General features: G+C 34.8%; 1 protein-coding gene across 1 annotated transcript in view; it reads left to right on the top strand.

The window, feature by feature from the left end:
* Positions 1–18,250: 18,250 nt before the first annotated feature.
* Positions 18,251–20,729, top strand: part of LOC131929925 (32 kDa beta-galactoside-binding lectin) — a 28,019-nt gene continuing 25,540 nt past the window's right edge. Inside the window, exon 1 of the mRNA XM_059286315.1 lies at positions 18,251–18,381. Within this exon, the coding sequence (XP_059142298.1) occupies positions 18,379–18,381 (3 nt within the window). The 5' untranslated portion in view covers positions 18,251–18,378. The remainder of the gene's footprint in view (positions 18,382–20,729) is intronic.

The raw sequence follows: 20,729 nt of genomic DNA, 5'->3' as shown, positions 1-20,729 counted from the left end.
TATTTTAAATTGCTACGCGGTGTGTCGTGAACTGTAGGTTTCATGTTATATTTTAATGGCGGAAATCAGTTTAAAATTTCGTTTCCTTCCTTTTGTTATTCTATTTATAAATTCAAAATGCTTCGAGTCGAAGCACAGAAAAGATAGGCTTATTAACCTTGAATTAGTTGAGTGATCTACACCGGAAGTGCTGATATATCTATGAGTTACTCAGTGATCAGATCATTGAATCTCTTTCTCTCTCTCTCTCTCTCTCTCTCACTCTTTCTCTCTCTCTCTATCTCTCAAGATATATATATATATAGATATATATATATATATATATTGCTATATAAATGTACAATTGTATCAATATGTATTATATAAATACTTATACCTAAATATTAGTAAAGGTATCCAAAAGATATTATAGTGACCCACGCTTTTCTTAATAGTAATTTAGATAGTAGTGTATTATTATATTTAAAGAAAATCATCTCTTTTCTACTTTTTAGTGCATTATTGCACATAAGCTTGTTACTAAAATACAAAGTCCAAAAGTAGAAGAAACCCATTAAGACGAAAAATCAGAATTTCGGTGATTTTTTTCTTCCGCCCCTAAATAAAGGTTAAGAGTGAAATGGACTTACACTACGGTAATATTCGAACAAACATTACGTTAAAAATGTTGATATTAACTGTTTTCTTAGAATAGGCAACATTTTAACTGAAAAACACCGAAATACTAAGAAAGGAATAATTTTATCAATGATGACAATGTGCTATTAAACTTAGTAAGTAATTTGGTATTAGAGTTTGTCTTTCTGCATAAAACTCGATATAAATAGGCTACTGACAAATCAATGTGATGTCAATGATACAATCCCAATGGTATTCAATTTGGATGAAATATGTGTTCATGTTTTCATTCCATATCGTATCCAATAAATCTTTCCTTGGGACTTCAGCAAGACAACTGGGAATCCTACAAAACAGATTAAAAACAAATTTTACCTGTTATCATTCAGGCTTCGCAGCCTATTGTATTATATTCTTCGTAAACGTCTTGCCTCGTTTACTGTTCACGGAAATAAGTAAGATAACGTACTCACCACTAAGGAAGACAATCTAGAAATAAAAAAAATAATATATATATATATATATATATATATATATATATATATATATATATATATATATATATATATATATATATATATATATATATATATATATATATATATATATATATATATCCTCATGGATCACAGACTATATATCATGTAGAGAGCCCTATAACAGTCTTTCCAGCGGTAGTCTCACATTTTTAATGTAACTTTAAAGAAATAATATAATCACATTTAGTAACATAAAGAAAAACAACCCATTATAACTTTAGACATTTACTTTTTTAATAGTTGTTAAATTTTTTATAAATCGTTTTTTTTAATTAATCAACAGATTTTATTTTAACTTCATACACGCCGGCGAAACGGGAGAACCATCAGATTGCATGACTGATGCTATAGTAGTACATTTTGATAACAGGCTTAGACATCACATCGATAGTAATAAAATCGTCCTAGATTATAGGAACAGAAACAAACAATGGAATGCTGCTACTTTCATCCCGATTTCCGGTTTTCAATATCAAGTTAATGTAACATTCAGGATTCAAATTACCCTCCGCCTTAACCAGTTTAAGGTAACTGATGTAATTATATTTTTGCCGATGTCAATCTGCATTTGCATTTGCACGTATATATGCAAGTACTCGTGTATTAGCAAGTACATGTGCATGTGTATGTTCAAGCTCATGTGCAAGGACGTGTGTATGTGTATGAGAGTGATATCAAACAAATTAGACACATACTCAAGGTACTGACAAAGCGTTACGCAAAGTCTATTACCCGAGCGAAGTACGGTTATAAGCGAGTATCAACATGGGAACACAACAAAACTAAACACAAACACAAAAGAAAACATAAATGCTAACGAAAATACAAAAGCAAACACGAAAAAAAAACGCAAACGCAAACACAAACGCAAATACAAAGGCAAACACAAACGCAAACTCAAACAAAATGCAATAAACAAACGCAAGCGCAAAAAAAGCAAACACAAACAGAAACGCTAATGCTAACGCAACACAAAAAACCACAATAACATAAAGGAAAACAAAAACGCAAACACAAGCACAACACATTCACAACCACAAACAGAACACAAAAAAAAACGGAAACTCAAACACAACTGCAAATCTAAGAAAGCACACAAGAAAATGCAAACACAAATGAATACCAAACGCACAATTCGCAACACGCAACACGCAAGCACACCATAATCACAACAGCAAAAACATACCTAAAAGAAAACGCAAACGCATAAAACAAATACACTGCAAACGCGAACGCAAACACAAATACAAATGAAAATGCAAAAAAGCACAAACGCAAACACAAAAGCAAACTCAAATAAAAACAATGCTAACACAAACGCAAACTCAACCAGAATTGCAATCGTAAAAAATCGAAAACGCGAACGCAACAAACAAAATTAAAAGAAAACGCATACACAAAAATAATGCAAACACAAATGGAAACTCAGCAAGAAGTACAATCGTAAAAAACAAACTAAAACGCAAACAAAAAATCAACGCGCAACACGCAATGCAGCCACAAACACAATTATAAACGCAAAAACAAACACAACAAAAAAAAACGCAAATGCAAACATTTACTCAAACACAATGCAAATGCAAACACTTATGCAAACACAAACGCAAGAAACAAAAACGAAAACGCAAACACAAACACAAACAAAAACACAAACGCAAACACACCACGCAACACGCAAACGCAAATGCAAACCTAAACGCAAACTATAACGCACTACATAAAACCAAACTTAAACACAAACTGTAATGCAATTATAATCGCATAGTGCTCACTGTGTAGCCCGGGGTGCCAAATGGCACTCTGCTGGGCGCCGGCGAAACCGTGTGATTAAACTTAGAAAACGTGTATAAACATATTCTATTTCACTCACATTAACGACACTAGGAATAATCGCTCCAACACGGGGACCCGCACCTGCGCGCAGCACGGTAAACTCTGAGGTAATATATATATATATATATATATATATGTATATATATATATATGTATATATATATATATATATATATATATATATATATATATATATATATATATATATATATATATATATATATATATATATATATATATATATATATATTCAAATTACAAATACATTTTGTTTGTTTTTGTGTTTTACTCTATCTGTAAAGCTCAATTCTGTATGTAACATGGAATAAGTTTGTTTATCGTTGACATACTTCTATGGATTTAAGTGTTAGACTATTACCGTGCTCATAGTCTAAATTTATGAGTTAAAAAATTACTTTTGAAAGTGTTGGGAAATAATTTTCATTTTTCAAACTGATAGTAAAAATTGTCGGCATGTTCATTAAACACAATTTTAAAAAAAATAACAAAAATTCTAATTATGTCTGAAAATTATTTAAATTTGTCCTTTAGCATTTACTTCCCTTTGATAAATTAGGAAAACACAATTACTTCCCTTTATTGCATTATTTGAAAGAATTTACTTTTTATTACTTTGCTTTGGTGTTGGGAAAAAAATAATTACATAATTAGCGGGGATTGATCAAGTGCAAATGTTGTAAGTATTTTACAAATAAGCTTGGAGTATTATAATTGTTCATTTGGTTTGGTTTGGCACCTACGTTCGTTTAAGTGAGTGCAAAAGACTGTGAGTAAGTTGGGGTACTATAGTCGATTATTAAGCTGAAACAGGCGATTCTGCCCCGGGCTAGACTATGAGCACTTTGCGTTTATGTTCGCGTTAGTATTTTCTTTGTGTTAAGGTTGGGTTTGCGTTAGTGGTTGCGTTTTGATTTGGTTCGTTTTTGTTCTTTCTTTTTCGTTTTTGTTTGTGTTTTTTTCTTTGGGTTTGTGTTTGTATTTGTGTTTGTGGTTGGTTTTGCGTTTGGATTTGGTTTGTTTTCGTTTGCTTTTTCGTTTGTGTTTTTTTTCTTTGGGTTTGTGTTTGTGGTTGGTTTTGCGTTTGGATTTGGTTTGTTTTCGTTTGCTTTTTCGTTTGTTTTTTTCTTTGTGCTCGTATTGGTGTTTGTGATTGTGGTTGGGTTTGTTGTTAGGTTTTTGTTTTCGTTTGTATTTGTAATTGTGTTAGCGTAATGTTTGCGTTTTGTTGTTTTGGTTGGTTGTGGTTTGGGTGGGCAATGCCGGGTTTATGATGATTACTAATCACACAGGTAATGGTCTTTAAAAGAAAGATTTTTCACAGAAGCCAGAGCAGGGCCTGGCCGGGACGGCTAGTATACTACTAAAATTCAAGTTGTTTACATGTGTCTATATTTTTGTTTGTTTGGTTGTTTACATGAGAGCATCTACACTATGTGTAAGTAAAGTTCCCTTTTCGAACCTGACGGTCTATAGGGCAAGTGAAGTAGAGTTAACTTGTTTCTGTGACCTCGGCATATAAAGGGATAGTGTGGTCAGCACTATGCCTAGCTGCCTTTACTTTCCCTAACATGAGTTAGGTACCCATCAGAGTTGGGTAGACTCAGTGACGGTATACTGATTTGAACCCGGATTCAAACTCGAGACTTAAGGTCTAGCAGTCCAGCTATCTACCGCTATACCACTCCGTCCCCATTACACTATAAGTGGAACTTTAAAATACGTATTTACGTAGAGAATAATGTTCTTTTCTACCAAACTTTTAAACACGTTAATTTATTTATTATTATATTTATTGGTAAAAACACCACATTAATTGTAAAACTTCAGCACAATTACGTTATTTATAGTGACGTAACATGATTCCTTTATTTTTATAAACAAATATGGCGGCTTCCATGGAAGACCATCTTGCCCATTCAAAAGTTTAACGCATTAAGATAAGTTTTCTGTCGGTTATAGCTTTAACGATTCGTCTGTTTGCAACTTTTATTACGTTTTATAGCTATCATCAATTTTCATTACGATACGCTGGGTTGTTCATCTAATTTGATCATCTAATTCGAGAATACAAGGAATTTATCTAGAGCTACGGAAAACTAGACTTAAGCTTCCAGGCAGCCTTAGATTTTAGATCTAGATCCAGATACCTAGATCTAGCTCTATCTAGCTCTAGAATCTATTCTAATAATGAGTTTCTATACTAAACTATTTCATGCCCTAATTATTTTATATAAATCTTTGTATGTTTAGCTATGGCATTGGCTAATTTTGGATATAATTAAATTTGTAACAATTGGGCCTATTCGCGTAACTCAAGTTTCTCACGTTGACTTTTAAGTACATTATCCAATTTTGCACCTTAACGGTAGAGTCCAGCTAACTGAGATGATAGTGTAATAGATAAGGTTGTCTACTTTTTTTACCGTCGTCATGGTGATGATGGCTGGCAAAAATGACGATATCGTAATTCCGTTGTTGTTTTTTTACAATGCTTCATGGTCATTTCAGAAATGTATACTTAAAATCGTTACTTTTGCGTATTATTCAACGCTACCGGTCACATTTTAACAATGGACGAATAATGTTTGATGCTAACTTGCTGTTTGTACATTTTTTTGTCAAATCGCTGAGAATATCGAGCAGAACATAATACAAGTAAGAAAAACGTGAGTTGCTGTATTTAATAATATTGTAAACATTGAAAATATATTCTAATCTATAGAAAACTATACTTGCTTTTACTAAATTAATATCATTAATCTTGTAAAAATCATGTAGGGTAAAAACGAAACCAGTAAAACATAGCTTGATGGAGACAACAGCAACCTAAGCTCGCCCATTTTGCCCGCCGTGTATTTGAAAAGGGAGAAATCTAGCAGACGACACATTTCTGCTGAACGGCAGTGAACGACCAATCGCGTCACAAAAACACTCCTAAAAAACTAACCCACCATGTCACTGAAAATCAGGTCTTATCACCGTAGCCATTTAAAAACAAACGCGTTTTTTTTCACAAATCATTTTCTATGCTAACGATTAAATTGGTATCAAATTAAAGGTAAATAAATGTATTTTTTAATTTTTTAAGTCATCAAGAATAATAATGAAGTTTAAAGCTTAGGCGACACTCTATAATAGTTACCATGCGGGTGGCACGGGTTCGAGACAAATCACGTAAATGTTGTTATTTTCTAAAATGTAAATGATAAAGTTGCTCATCGAGACTTGGCGGATCACCTTTCTCTGTGACCTCAGCATATGAAGAATAGTGTGGACAGACCGATGATCTGCCAAAATCGGTGTTTTTAAAAGACTATAACATGATGTCTGTGGTTTGACGTCTTTTTGAATGTTGGGTCTGACTTTTTGTGACGATGTGTAACAGTGGGAAGAGAAGGGAAAGAAAAATCTTCAAACAAACGTGACGTCATTTATGGATTACTCCCGAAACCCACGGTTATTCAAGAATAACGGGTAGCTTAGTAGTTATTTAAATATATTCTTACTTCTTCTTTACTTTCTACAGTTCCTCATCAACGATCAGATGTCATTCACTTATGACCGTCCAACTGATGGAGTAGATAGAATGTGCTCTGCTCATGCTGTTGTCGAAAAAATCTTCACAACATAGAAATCAAATAACTGTTACTGACTAGGTGCTCCGCTTAGTGAACACCAGATTAAGTTTTGTAGCTTAATTTTTTTAAAAATTTAATCCAATATTAGTTATTTTAAGTGACGTACAGAGATTAATTAGAAGCGATGGAAGCATTAATATTTACATTATACATTAATTATTTTCTTCGATTATTTCGCAGTACACACCTGTCAAAGTTGGTGTAATAAAACTTTCAAAACACAATAATAAATTTAGCAATATAGATGGACTTGTTTAGTTTATTAACATAAAACGCTTTCAAACATAAGTGTGTGTATTCGTTTAAAGACAAAACATTTTTTATCATACATTTTATACATTTGATTTCAAACGCTACCTAATTTTAAGACACTTAGAAACTTAGAAAAAGTAGCTTGCTGTATTCTATTAGTTGACTAATAATTATTGTAATTAAATTTACTGTAATATATTTAAGCTCAATAAATGAAATGGGGGTGGGGGGTAATTTGTATGATTTTTACTTTCTCGTATATACGAAGTATAGAGAAAGTCTCGTAATCGTGCAAAAAAAAATCGAGATTTTTACAAATCTCGACGTTTTACACCTCACTGATACGGAAAAACATAATTTTGCAATCGTGTCCGTATGTCTGTGTGTGTGTGTGTGTCCGTGTGTAAACACGATAACTTGAGTACCGTTGCAGCTAGGTTGATGAAATTTCATATATAAGTATTTTGTCAAAATCGTAGATCCGTATCAACTTTCGAGCGATTTCCGATAACCGGAAGTGGTACTTTTCCTACTTTGAATTTTTCAATAGCCTATTTCTTGAGTACTATTTCAGATACATAAATGAAATTTCACATGTAAGTAATAGATCTAATTCTCTACCTTCTGTTAAATTTTGAGTAATTTCCGTTGACCGGAAGTAGTAATTTACGCTACTTCCGATTTCTCAAAAAACTAATGTAAAATTTTATATTTAAAGTACTAATAATATTGCGCACTATTATGCCGTTTTTTATTTGGCGTTCACTTGGTGTGCAATCTTTTGTCTACGAGAATTTATTCTATTTTTAAAACTTTAAGTATTTAAAATGGATTAAAAATCATGTCTATAGCCTGAGTTCTCAATCCCTGTTGTTTTATATAAGAATATTCGAGAAAGTTTAGGGGAGATCACTCCCGGTTTATTAGTACTGTAAATAGTTTTGTATGGAGTTGCCAAACTATAGTGTATATTATCATCTAATATTGATGGCAATTTATTATTCTAATAGAAGCAAAAGTACTAGCATCAATTGCCAATTTATAACAATATTCATCTTGTTACGGGTGTATATCCAATTGTTAATGTCCGTTGTATGTCCGATGGGTTATGTCGGGTTTGTGTATGTCCAGTGGTTAATGACCGGTGTATATCTGGTGGTTAATGTCCGGTGTGTGTCCAATGCTTAATGTCCGGTGTGTGTCCACTAGTTCATGTCCGGTGTGTGTATTTGCGATGGTTAATGTCCGGTGTAATTCCCATGGTTGATGTCCAGTGTGTGTCCAGTGCTTAATGTTCGGTGCATGTTCAATGGTTAATGTCCGATGTATGTCAAATGATTTAAGTCCAGTGTGTGTCTAGTGGTTGATTTATGAGGGTGAATGGCCAGTGATTATTGTCCGGCAGTCATGAAAAATCACGTGAATCGTTTGTACAGTTGAACGCAGTACAGAATAAAATAGAACAATTTGAACCATAAAACAGTTGATGCTGATGTGGTTACAAAGACAAACAGTAACACAATTTTGGACTTAGCCCGACAGTTAAAACGCGTCTTCTCAAATGCCACAAAATCCAAAAGAAAAGACGCGTGAAAAGGCTTCCTGAATATAAATATTACACCCATCTTAAATAAAATGTGAAACAATCAAAAACACAAAATATGTTTATCTAACACTATAACAAAAGGTTAACTTTATTAGATCTAGATTTTAAGGGGGTAGGCTCCGGTAAATAAAAGAAATTTTAAATACTAGAGAGCAAACAATTTTTACTCTACAGCTTTTTAAAGGTTCAGCAGAATAGGTGTTTCCATTTTTATTAAAAATGTGTGGGAAAATCTTGGTAACTATAACAGCGGCAACCGTCTTGAAAACAATAATCTCTAAGTATGTTTTCCCCCATTCATAAAGCATTATACTTTAAGCTGAGTAAACAATGAATTCATAAACTTCTACCATATTTTGGGGTACTCAGCTAGAGCTTTTAAGTCCAGATAAAAAAGTGCAGATAAATTTTCGAATTGTGACTCCGTTAAACACACTAAATTTAATATCCAAAAATTTCTCAATTTTTTGTTTCATATACCGAAATACAGATCAAGCAAAGATTTAAAATTAGGGTTAACTATAAGTAAAACTACCTAATACACTTTTTACTTTCTCTTTTACACAGTAATTGTGAAGTATTGTAATCTTGAAAAAAAATCACATGAAATTTTGACAGTCATCACCGATTTATATCTCAGTACTTCATCATATACAGAGTATATGATGAAGTAATTTTAATAGGGCTAAAATTCTAAAACCAGATTCATCAAAATATAGGCGTTTTACGAGTCATTAAGTTGGATAATCTGGATATTGCAATTTTATCTGTATGGCTATGAGGATGTGTGTCTGTGTGTCTTTGAACGTGATAACTTGAGTACCGTTACAGATAGGTAGATGAGATTTTATATATAAGTATAATATCACATTTTTAGTCCTGTGTCAACTTTTCAATGATTTTCGGTAACTGGAAGTGGATTTTATTCTACTTTCGGTTTTTCAAAGGCCTAAAACTTAGGTACTGTTTCTGATTAATAGATACAACTAAACGATCTAATTCCTTCTTTTCTACCAAATTAAAAAAAAATTACGGTGACCACAAGTAGTATTTTACGCAATTTTCGTTTTTTTTAAAAAAAAAGGCATTTGTATTTATAAAGAACTAACGTTCTGCACTGTTATATAAATGTTGTTTGCTGTTCGCTTGGTGCGCAATTTATTTTTCGCACGAGATTATATTATATTTTTAAACGTTTAACGGTACTCAAGTTATTTTCTTTTGAGAAACGAACATTTTTATATAATATGCAATTTCATCAACATAACTGATATGTATTTAAGTTATCGTATTCACGAACAGACAGACATACGTGTACGTGTACGTGTACGTGTACGTGTACGTGTACGTGTACGTGTACGTGTACGTGTACGTGTACGTGTACGTGTACGTGTACGTGTACGTGTACGTGTACGTGTACGTGTACGTGTACGTGTACGTGTACGTGTACGTGTACGTGTACGTGTACGTGTACGTGTACGTGTACGTGTACGTGTACGTGTACGTGTACGTGTACGTGTACGTGTAAATGTGCGTGTGCGTGTGCGTGTGCGTGTGTGCGTTTACATGTTTTATGTATTGCAATATAGATTAAAGCATTGATTTAAAATAAATAGATTAAAGAAACGATTTATAAAAATCCTATTATTTTTAATCCAGGCGTATTGTCATAGGTGTTGCCTTAATAAGTTTTGAACTCTATCACTGAGCAATTATTTTATGTATTACCCGACAATGTAAAAATGTATAACTTTTGAAGGGTCAAGGTGCAAGATTTGGAAGTAAAATAAAGTAAATTCTGTCTCGTTTAATAATATTTTCGTAAAACGTGAACATTTTTCAGTATAATATTATGTTTAGCTAGCATTCACGACGTTAATCAGACATCTAAAAGCATAATACGTGGGACATAACACTTTGTTTTGTTTTTCATCTTGATGACTGTAGAGACTAATACCTAATTCAAAATGTCGTGTGCCTTTTTTATCAGTGTGGTATTGTGCGTTTGTGTGTTCTTCTGTATGTTTGCATATGAGCTTATATGTATTTATGTATTTCAGCGTCCTTTTTTAAGAATTTGTAAACATACATGTGATCTCATTTATGAATTAACTAATTAATTGTTTTGCGCAGACGAAAAACATTTAAGCTATATAAGAGACGAATAGTTACTTTGAAGGACCGGATATATATATATATATATATATATATATATATATATATATATATATATATATATATATATAAAGCAATGTATGTCTGTGTGTATGTCCTTTATGCATTACTACACCTCTTATCACATCGCCGTTAAACTTTGGGAAGTTGTTGAGAATATTCCTGGGAAGGTTTCTGCGAAAAAAAAATTCAAATTCGCAGGGGTGGCGCCCCAACAGGGCGCGTTTTGTTTTTTTCTATATACGGTATATAAAAATAAAAGTCGATTTTGGTTTGGCATCGTTCATCCGATAGCCATGAGACTTTGAGGAGTTCATTATACCACTCTAGGGAAGGGTTGTGTAAAAAAATTATTTTTAATTTCGCAAGGGCGGCGCCACGGGAGGGTCCGATTTTTCTCTGTATACGGTATATAAAAATAATAAAAGCGAATTGCAGTGACACCGTTCATCCGATAGGCATGAAACTTTAGGAGGTTGTTGAGAATATTCCTGGGGAGGTTTCTGCAAAAAAAAAATTTCAAATTCGCAGGGGTGGCGCCCCAACAGGGCGCGATTTGCTTTTTTCTCTGTATACGGTATATAAAAATAAAAGTCGATTTTGCTTTAGCATCGTTCATCCGATAGTCATGAGAGTTTAGGGAGTTCTTTATACCACTCTAGGGAAGAGTTCTGTAAAAAAAAAAAATTGCAAGGGCGGCGCCACGGGAGGGTCCGATTTTTCTCTATTTACAGTATATAAAAATAATAAAAGTGAATTGCAGTGACACCGTTTATCCGATAGGCATGAAACTTTGGGAAGTTCATTATAAAACTCTAGAGAAGGGTTCTGTAAAAAATCATTTTTAATTTCGCAAGGGCGGCGTCACGGGAGGCTGCGATTTTTCTCTATATACGGTTTATAAAATTTCGGTTTCACACTGTTCATCCGTGTACCATGAAACTTTGGGGAGATGATTAGATCACTCAATGGTAGGGTTCTGCAAAAAATATTGTTTAATATTGCAAGGGCGGCGCCCCAGGGGTGGGGGCGATATTTTTCTTTCTCTATACACGGTATATAAAAAATAAAACTCGGATGCGGTTCATCCGAGTACCATGAAACTTTAGGGAGTAGATGAGGATACTCCCGAGAATATTTCTGCGAAAAAGAAAACTAAAGTTTCTTATGAACGGCGCCATATAGGGTACAACTTTCGTCAATACACGGTTTGGCGCCCAGAGTATTAGAGCGACTATGTTGGTACTTGGCATCCGTTAATCGAGCGTCCTGCATAGCGAGTAAGGAGTACTACTATAATCAGCCCTAAAACTACAACAGGCCTCTAAAAATAACTTTGTAACGCGAGGAAATTCTTCTGTACAGTTTCGTCACCATGTGAAAGATGAAAAAATAACTTTTTGAATATGAGGAGCCTACTGTAGAGTTTCGTCACTTTGCGAATGGTGCAATAAGCATCTATTATTAGACAATCCAGTCAGATATTGAGATCGAGCATCTAATAATAGACCATTAGAAACGCTAGCATATTGCATCAGTCACACTGATATTCAAAACACGTCAAATAATTTTTTTACGTGTTAAAGAAAAAAATCCTGATCATTTGTGTCACTTTAGCGAATGACGAAATCTGCTTCATTATTAACAGGATGCTATTTGGCTGATGGCGCCTGTTAGTTTTAAGGCGCCAGGGGTAGTACGCCGCGCCTATGCGGTAGTGTAATCGGGTGGGGGGGGGGGGGCTGAGAGCGCCCCTCTACGCTCTGACACAGAGGCGCTCACCGAAGTGTGTTCTACCATATTATTTCGGTGAGTGATTAATGTACACTCAAGGTTTTAGAAAAGTAGGTCACGCGTCTAAGAACATATAATTATAATTAATAACGCGTTGGTGAAATCCTCATATATTTCGTTAAACTTTCTTCTATCCCCGCGGCAACGCGCTGGGGTCGGGTACGCTAGTATATATAAAAAGCAATGTATGTGTATCTGTGTGTCTGTGTGTCTGTGTGTCTTTTATGCATTACCACACCTCTTATCACATCGCCGTGAAACTTTGGGAAGTTGTTGAGAATATTTATAGGGAGGTTTCTGTGAAAAAAAAAATTTCAAATTCGCAGGGGTGGCGCCCCGGCAGGGCGCGATTTGTTTTTCTCTATTTACGGTATATAAAAATAAAAGTCTATTTTGATTTCACACTGTTTATCCGATAGGCATGAAACTTTGGGGAGTTGATTAGAAAACTATAGGTAAGGGTTCTGTACAAAAATCATTTTTAATTTCGCAAGGGCGGCGCCACGGGAGGGTGCGATTTTTCTCTAAACACGGTATATATAAAATTAATAAAAGTGAATTGCCGTGACACCGTTCACACGATCGCCATGAGACTTTAGGAAGTTGTTGAGAATATTTATGGGGAGATTTCTGCGAAAAAAATATATTTCATATTCGCAGGGGTGGTGCCCCGACACGACGCGATTTGTTTTTTTCTATATACGGTATATAAAAATAAAAGTCGATTTTGGTTTGGCATCGTTCATCCGATAGCCATGAGACTTTGGAGAGTTCATTATACCACTCTAGGGAAGGGTTCTGTAAAAAAATAATTTTTAATTTCGTAAGGGCGGCGCCACGGGAGGGTCCGATTTTTCTCTATTTAAGGTATATAAAAATAATAAAAGTGAATTGCAGTGACACCGTTTATCCGATAGGCATGAGACTTTAGGGAGTTCATTATAATACTCTATGGAAGGGTTCTGTAAAAAATCATTTTTTTTTAATTTTGCAAGGGCGGCGCCACGGGAGGGTGCGATTTTTCTCTATATACGGTTTATAAAAATAAGTCGATTTTCGTGTGACACCTTTATCCGATAGCCATGAGACTTTGAAGGAGTTGATTAGAACAATTGAGGGAAGAGTTCTGTAAAAAAAACTTTATTAATTTCGCAAGGGCGGCGCCACGGGGCGCTGCGATTTTTCTCTATATACGGTTTATAAAATTTCGTTTTCACATCGTTCATCCGTGTACCATGAAACTTTGGGGAGACGATTAGATCACTCAATGGTAGGGTTCTGCAAAAAATATTGTTTAATATTGCAAGGGCGGCGCACCACCGGGGGGGGGGGGAAGCGATTTTTTTCTCTATACACGGTATATAAAAAATAAAACTCGGATGCGGTTCATCTGAGTTCCACGAAACTTTAGGGAGTAGATGAGAATACTCCCGAGAATATTTCTGCGAAAAAGAAAACTAAAGTTTCTTACGGGCGGCGCCATATAGGGTACAACTTTCGTCAATACACGGTTTGGCGCCCAGAGTTTTAGAGCGACTAAGTTGGCACTTGGCATCCGTTAATCGAGCGTCCTGCATAGCGAGTAAGGGGTACTACTATATTCAGCGGTAAAACTACAACAGGCTTCTAAAAATAACTTTGTAACGCGAGGAAATCCTTCTGTACAGTTTCGTCCCCTTGCAAAAGATGAAAAAATAACTTGACGTCATTGATACTCCATAATAAAAATGCTGACATTACGGCCTAAATTATGTTTGTAATGTTTTAAGTGTTTTGCGTGAAGAGTTTAATTCTTGTAGGGGCTAAGCCCCCTTAACCCCCCTCCCCATCACCACGGTAGAATATCTATTCCCCCCCCCCTCCGGCGGTAGAACGTCTAATCCCCCCCCCCCCCCCCCCAAAAAAAAAGCGTAATATAATTTATATAGAAAATATATAAAAATATATTCTTTTACCAGTGGCGTCCTCCCCCGACCCGTCAAAATTTATTCCCCCCTGCGAAAATTCAAGTGCCCCACCCCCAGGAAAAAAAAGCCTGAAACGAACACTGTCTGCGTGAGTAAAATTATTTATCGGTCGAAAGTAGTAAACAGGTCTATATTATAGAATTAGGCTCTACCTTTAGTTTGTATGAGCTACAAATGCGACAAGTTTTTCTTTCCGAGTTATTCCTCCCCAGACGGGGTGGGGGGGGGGGGGAGGTGGTCTTGAAATTTTCAAGGGTGAGAGCGGACTAAATTTTTTTTTTGAAGGGGGCGGACACAGGTAAAAATACGTTTTCTATAAAAAGTATATTTCGTTGAATGGGACGGTAGACGTTGTTTAGGGTGGGTGTGGGGGGGGGGGGGTCTGCCTTAGTGGGACCTATTTCGTGATTGAGATTAAATGCAAGGTTTATGGGTATGAATTCGCTTATGTTTAGTATCAATATGCAGCAACTACGCGTAGATCAAGCTTAATTCCGGATATAATGCCGATTCTGGCCAGAAAACCATTTTCAATGACATTTTTCGTTTCCGGTAAAAAATAAAGTTGAGGTGGTGATTTTGTTTTACTTTCATTTTAGAGAAAACGACAACACTATCAATCATAGAAATGTGTAACTGTTAACCCGTTCAATGTTTGTATTGTCTATAGTAATGCGTAACGAGGTGGAAGGAACACGAAGGCGTTTCTGATGAGTAGTAAAATCATTGACTTGGTTTTATCGGGGTGAAGTTTCATTTTGTTTAATGTTTTCCAAGTAGCTAGCTGATTGGCACATGTTTGAAGTTTGTAACTAAGTAAATCAGCGCTGTCTGCAAAGACAGGTAACGAAGTATCGTCAGCGAACATCTTACACTGACCTGCGTCGATTTGCAATGCAAGATCATTAATGAATGTATGTATATATATATATATATATATATATATATATATATATATATATATATATATATATATATATATATATATATATATATATACATTTATATATATCCTATGCGCAGCCCCCCCCCCCCTTCTCGCCTTTTGTTCGTCGCATATTTTTCCGAGGCTACGAGATCAGTTTCTTCAGCAATATGGAGAACTTAAAGATACAGGCATATGTTAAAAATAAAATGTTGGATTCACACAATTTCAAAAAAACTAAATTTTTATTTAAAGACACAAAAAAGCAATAAGGGCATAATTGTATGTAGAAACACACTTTTAATTATACAAACGGTGAAGTTTTTACTTTTTCATTTGTGTTGGTGTTGCTAATTTATGTTTGTGTAATAATAAATCTCTTGAGAAAATATAAATAAGATAACAGTCATCACTGTTAAAGAGAATGACGTCACATAAAAACAAATAGGAAATAATGATAATGAAACAATGTTACTAAAAATATTTAAGAGGATATACTCCGTTGTTTTTTTTTTCTATTTTTAACAATTTAAGCTCTAACACATTTTGAATTATTTTACCATGTTTGGCACATGAAAGTAAGTTTTAAACAGCAATGAAGGGGTTGAAATCAATTTTGGTTGTCATGAAAACCCGAAAAAACTCCGCCAGTTTGAATTTGTTTTTATTTGCATTTTAAAAAACACATTGGTGGGAAAATCTTGGTAACTATGACAACGGCGGCCATATTGAAAAAAAAAAACCTCTTAGTAGGATTTCCCCAATTCATAAAGTATTGTATTTTAAGCTCAGTAAACAATAAATTCATTACGTTCTACCAAATGTTGAGGTAATCAGATAAAAGTTTTAAGTGCATATCTTCAAACTAATTTATAATAAATTTTCGAATTGTGGGTCCGTTTAACACACTAAATTTAATACCCAAACATTCCCCGAAATGTTTTTGTTTTATATACTGCAATACAGATTAAAGCAAAGATTTAAATTTAACGAATCCTATTATTTAAAAATTCAGTCATATGGTCATAGGTGTCGCCGTAATAAGCATTGAACTCTAGCATTGGGAAATTATTCTATTTAGTAGCCTACAATGTACACATTTATAAAATTCGAAAGGTTAAAGAGCAAAATTCGGAAGTAAAATAACATAAATTATGTCTCGTTTAATAAAGATAGTTTCGTAAACCGTGATCATTTTTACTTTCTCGTATATAGAGTATAGAGAAGTATTGTAATCGTGCACAAAAATCACATGAAATTTAACAGTTTTCACAGTTTTACACCTCATTACTTCATCTGTCAGTGTGTGTGTATGTGAATATGTGTTTATGTAAACACGATAACTTGAGTACCGTTACAGCTAGGTAGAAGAAATTACCCATATAAATTATATTTCATTTGTAAATCTGTATCACCTTTTCAGCGATTTCCGGTAACCGGAAGTTGGACTTATTTTACTTTTAGTTTTTTTAAGACCTATAGCTTGACTACTGTTTCAGATAGATAAACGTAAAAATTCAAATAAAAGCAACAGATCTAATTTTCTGCTATCTTTCAAACTTTGAGTAATTTTCGTTGACCGGACGTAGTAATTTACGTTATTTACAATTTCTCCAAAAGCGCATGTAAATTTATAAAGTAGTAATGATATTCCGCACTATGACACACAGATTATTTGGTGCGTAATTCTTTTATCTACGAGATTTTATTCTGTTTTTAAAAGTTTAAGTAAAAAAAATCATGTCTATATCCGAGTTGCCATGCCCCGCATTGTTATATAAGAAAATTCGAGAAAATTGTGTGGAAAATTCTGGAGAATTGCGATTATTAACTCGTCATTTCTGCGAATGGATGTATGGATGGATGGATGTGTGTCCGCGGCTTTAAGTCGTCTTTAAGTCATATCTCCTCCTCAACGAAGCAATATCGAGGACTAGTTCCAAAGCAAATATGTTAAGCAAGTTCCGAGGATGAACATAGGCTAAAAAAATTCCTGGAATTCCTTCCTGGATTTCCCGGGAAAAGCCAAAAGACCTCGAAAAAATGCAGTTTTTGGCCCTTATCTCGGCAACCAGACGACTTAGCGACTTGAAACATTTACCAATCGATTCCTGCCATAATTTAAAACAATATTGCCGAAGAAAGTTTTCAAACATATCCTTTCGTTTGGCCACAAAAAATTAATTAAGAATTTTTAAACTGAGTATCGTGTAGGCCTAGGATGATTTAGTGCAGAGCGCTGAGGTTCGAAAGGATTTTACCATAGCGAATGAGCGGAGGTTCGAAAGGATTTTTTTCGACTGATACGGGAGGCTAGCCTGTCGCGAAGTGGGATCGTTCGCGTCACTGCGCACGGCAAGAGAGAGAGAGAGAGGCGTCGCTCGTTTTTTTTCCACGTGCTAATGTTTACAAACAAGAGGGCGGGTTTTAATCATAGTCAAATACTAATATAAACGTTTTAATATTTGGGCACCGTTGTTGACTATATGATTTATCTCGATTTAAAATTGTTATGGATAACATAAGGAAATTGCGCTTAAATTGTCACTAGACTTTTTATTAACTTGTTTTTTTTTACAAGTGTGGTAATTAGAGTGTCTGGTTTTTTGTGTGTATTTTTACGAATGAGCCTGTATGTGTGTGTTTCGGTGTGCCTTTCTGAGCAATAGTATACCGGCGTGTTATCTCATTAGTGAAATAATTAATTTGTTTTGCGCATCCGCAAAACGTTTGTTCTATACAAGAGACAGAATATGCACTTCTGACAAAGTTAAGTTGGTATAAAGTATATTATCTATATGCTGACATCGATGTGAATTTGGACTCCGCCACTGTAAACTTACTTAGGTAACATCTGCGGATGACATTGCATACGTGGACTGTCCCCCGCCATTACTGTGGTAGTCAGCAACACGTAGAGAGCTGGCAGAAAACATTGAATTTCAAAAAAGAATATTGTTTGAACGCAAAGATGTACCTTACTGGCAGTTAAGTTTTCTATCAGCTTTGTATGGTAATTTAAGTTGTTACATTATTTGATTTTATTATGCTAATCAGGCTATTTTTTAATGCTATCCTCTATTTTTTCAATGGTAATATTTCTTTGTTTATTTAAAAAGTAGGCCTACTAAGCCAATTTAGTTAAACAGTCATTGTAAAATTAAATAACTGAGACAGTACACAACTAGTGAAGCATTAAGTTACGGTTTATCTAAAAAAGTATACAACAGTATGTCAACGGTAAAGATTATATATATATATAGTTAAACAGTCATTGTAAAATTAAATAACTGAGACAGTACACAACTAGTGAAGCATTAAGTTACGGTTTATCTAAAAAAGTATATAACAGTATGTCAACGGTAAAGATTATATATATATAGTTAAACAGTCATTGTAAAATTAAATAACTGAGAGAGTACACAACTAGTGAAGCATTAAGTTACGGTTTATCTAAAAAAGTATATAACAGTATGTCAACGGTAAAGATTATATATATATATATATATATATATATATATATATATATATATATAGTTAAACAGTCATTGTAAAATTAAATAACTGAGACAGTACACAACTAGTGAAGCATTAAGTTACGGTTTATCTAAAAAAGTATATAACAGTATGTCAACGGTAAAGATTATATATATATATATATATATATATATATATATATACATATATATATATATATATATATATATATATATATATATATATATATATATATATATATATATATATATATAGGGGAACAGGACATTACCCCCCGTCAATTACCAAACCCCCCCCGGACATTCCCCCCCCCCCCGTATTTACACCCTATCAATTACCCCCCGCCCAGTTGGACATTACACCCCGGACAGGGTTGGAGTTAGGGTTACGGTTAAGGTTAGGGCTAAGTTTAGGTTTACGGTTAGAATTAGTGTTAGAGCTAGGGTTAGGGCTAGGGTTAGGGTTATGGTTAGGGTTAGGGTTAGGGTTAGGGTTAGGGTTTGGGTTAGGTTTAGGGTTAGGGTTAGGGTTAGGGTTAGGGTTAGGGTTAGGATAAAGGCTAGGGCTAGGGTTAGGGTTAGGGTTAGGGCTACTGTTAGGGCTAGGGTTAGGTTTAGGGTTTGGGTTTGGGCTAGCGCTAGGGTTAGGGTTAGGGTTAGGGTTAGGGTTAGGGCTAGGGCTAGGTTTAGGTTTAGGTTTAGGTTTAGGGTTAGAATTAGGGTTAGAGCTAGGTTTAGGGCTAGGGCTAGGGTTAGGTTTAGGGTTTGGGTTTGGGCTAGGGCTAGGGTTAGGGTTAGGGTTAGGGTTAGGATTAGGGTTAGGGTTAGGGTTAGAGCTAGGTTTAGGTTTAGGTTTAGGGTTAGGGTTAGGGTTAGGGTTAGGGTTAGGGTTAGGGTTAGGGTTAGGGTTAGGGTTAGGGTTAGGGTTAGGGCTAGGGTTAAGGTTAGGGTTAGGGCTAGGGCTATGGCTAGAGTTAGTGTTAGAGCTAGGGTTAGAGTAAGTGTTGTGTCTAGCGTTGGTTTTGGTTTTGTGTGACGTTTTAGGCTAGGGTGGATGCTTAGGTTTTGGTCTTTTTCTTAAAGTTTGGATTACAGTAGTATATATGTATAGAATTCTAGTTAGAGTTAAGATTCTAACTTGAGAGAGGGGGGTGTTTATTGGAGAGGGGGTAATTGACAGGGAGGTAATTGCTCCGGGGGGGCGTAAATGCGGGGAGATAATGTCCGGGGGGGGGTTCATTTCTGGGGGGAGGGGGTAATGTGCTGTAGATATATATATATATATATATATATATATATATATATATATATATATATATATATATATATATATATATATATATATATATATATTAAGTTCTAACTATGTGAATGTATAAACAATACTATAAAACAAAAAAAATGTATATTCGACTGCCACTTGAACTAAGTTACGATTAGTATAAACTTTAGTAATAATAAAGTTAATGTTTTACTAATTTGTTTTTTTCTACTTTCTCGGTAATTAATAATTTGTGAATTCGACACTATGAATGCTGCAACTGAAAATATTTTGCTTTAAAAGGACGATTCTCTTCTTCCCCCTTTGCCCCCCCCCCCCCCCCCCCCCGCCTTTGTGAAAGCAGCCGTCCGCGACGACAAAGAAAAGATTAAGCAGAACATTTTATCTCCCCTTTTTTCAAATCGTCTAAAACTAAATGATCTGCCCCTAATAGTGGTCACCAATAGGGCTCAATAAAACCTGCATGAGCCTTAGAACTGGTTGGTGACCTACTTACCAGCCCTATTTGGATGATCATCGTTCAGTTAGCTGGGGAAAAAAACTAGAAAATCCGAGGCGGCGGGGGGGGGGGGGGGGGGGGGG

This window comes from Physella acuta, unplaced genomic scaffold (assembly GCF_028476545.2).
Source record: "Physella acuta isolate Inbredline_101_S28 unplaced genomic scaffold, ASM2847654v3 ptg001696l, whole genome shotgun sequence".
Lineage (NCBI taxonomy): Eukaryota > Metazoa > Mollusca > Gastropoda > Physidae > Physella > Physella acuta.
Note: the sequence above shows the minus strand (reverse complement) of the source record. Positions and strands in the feature narration are given on the sequence as shown.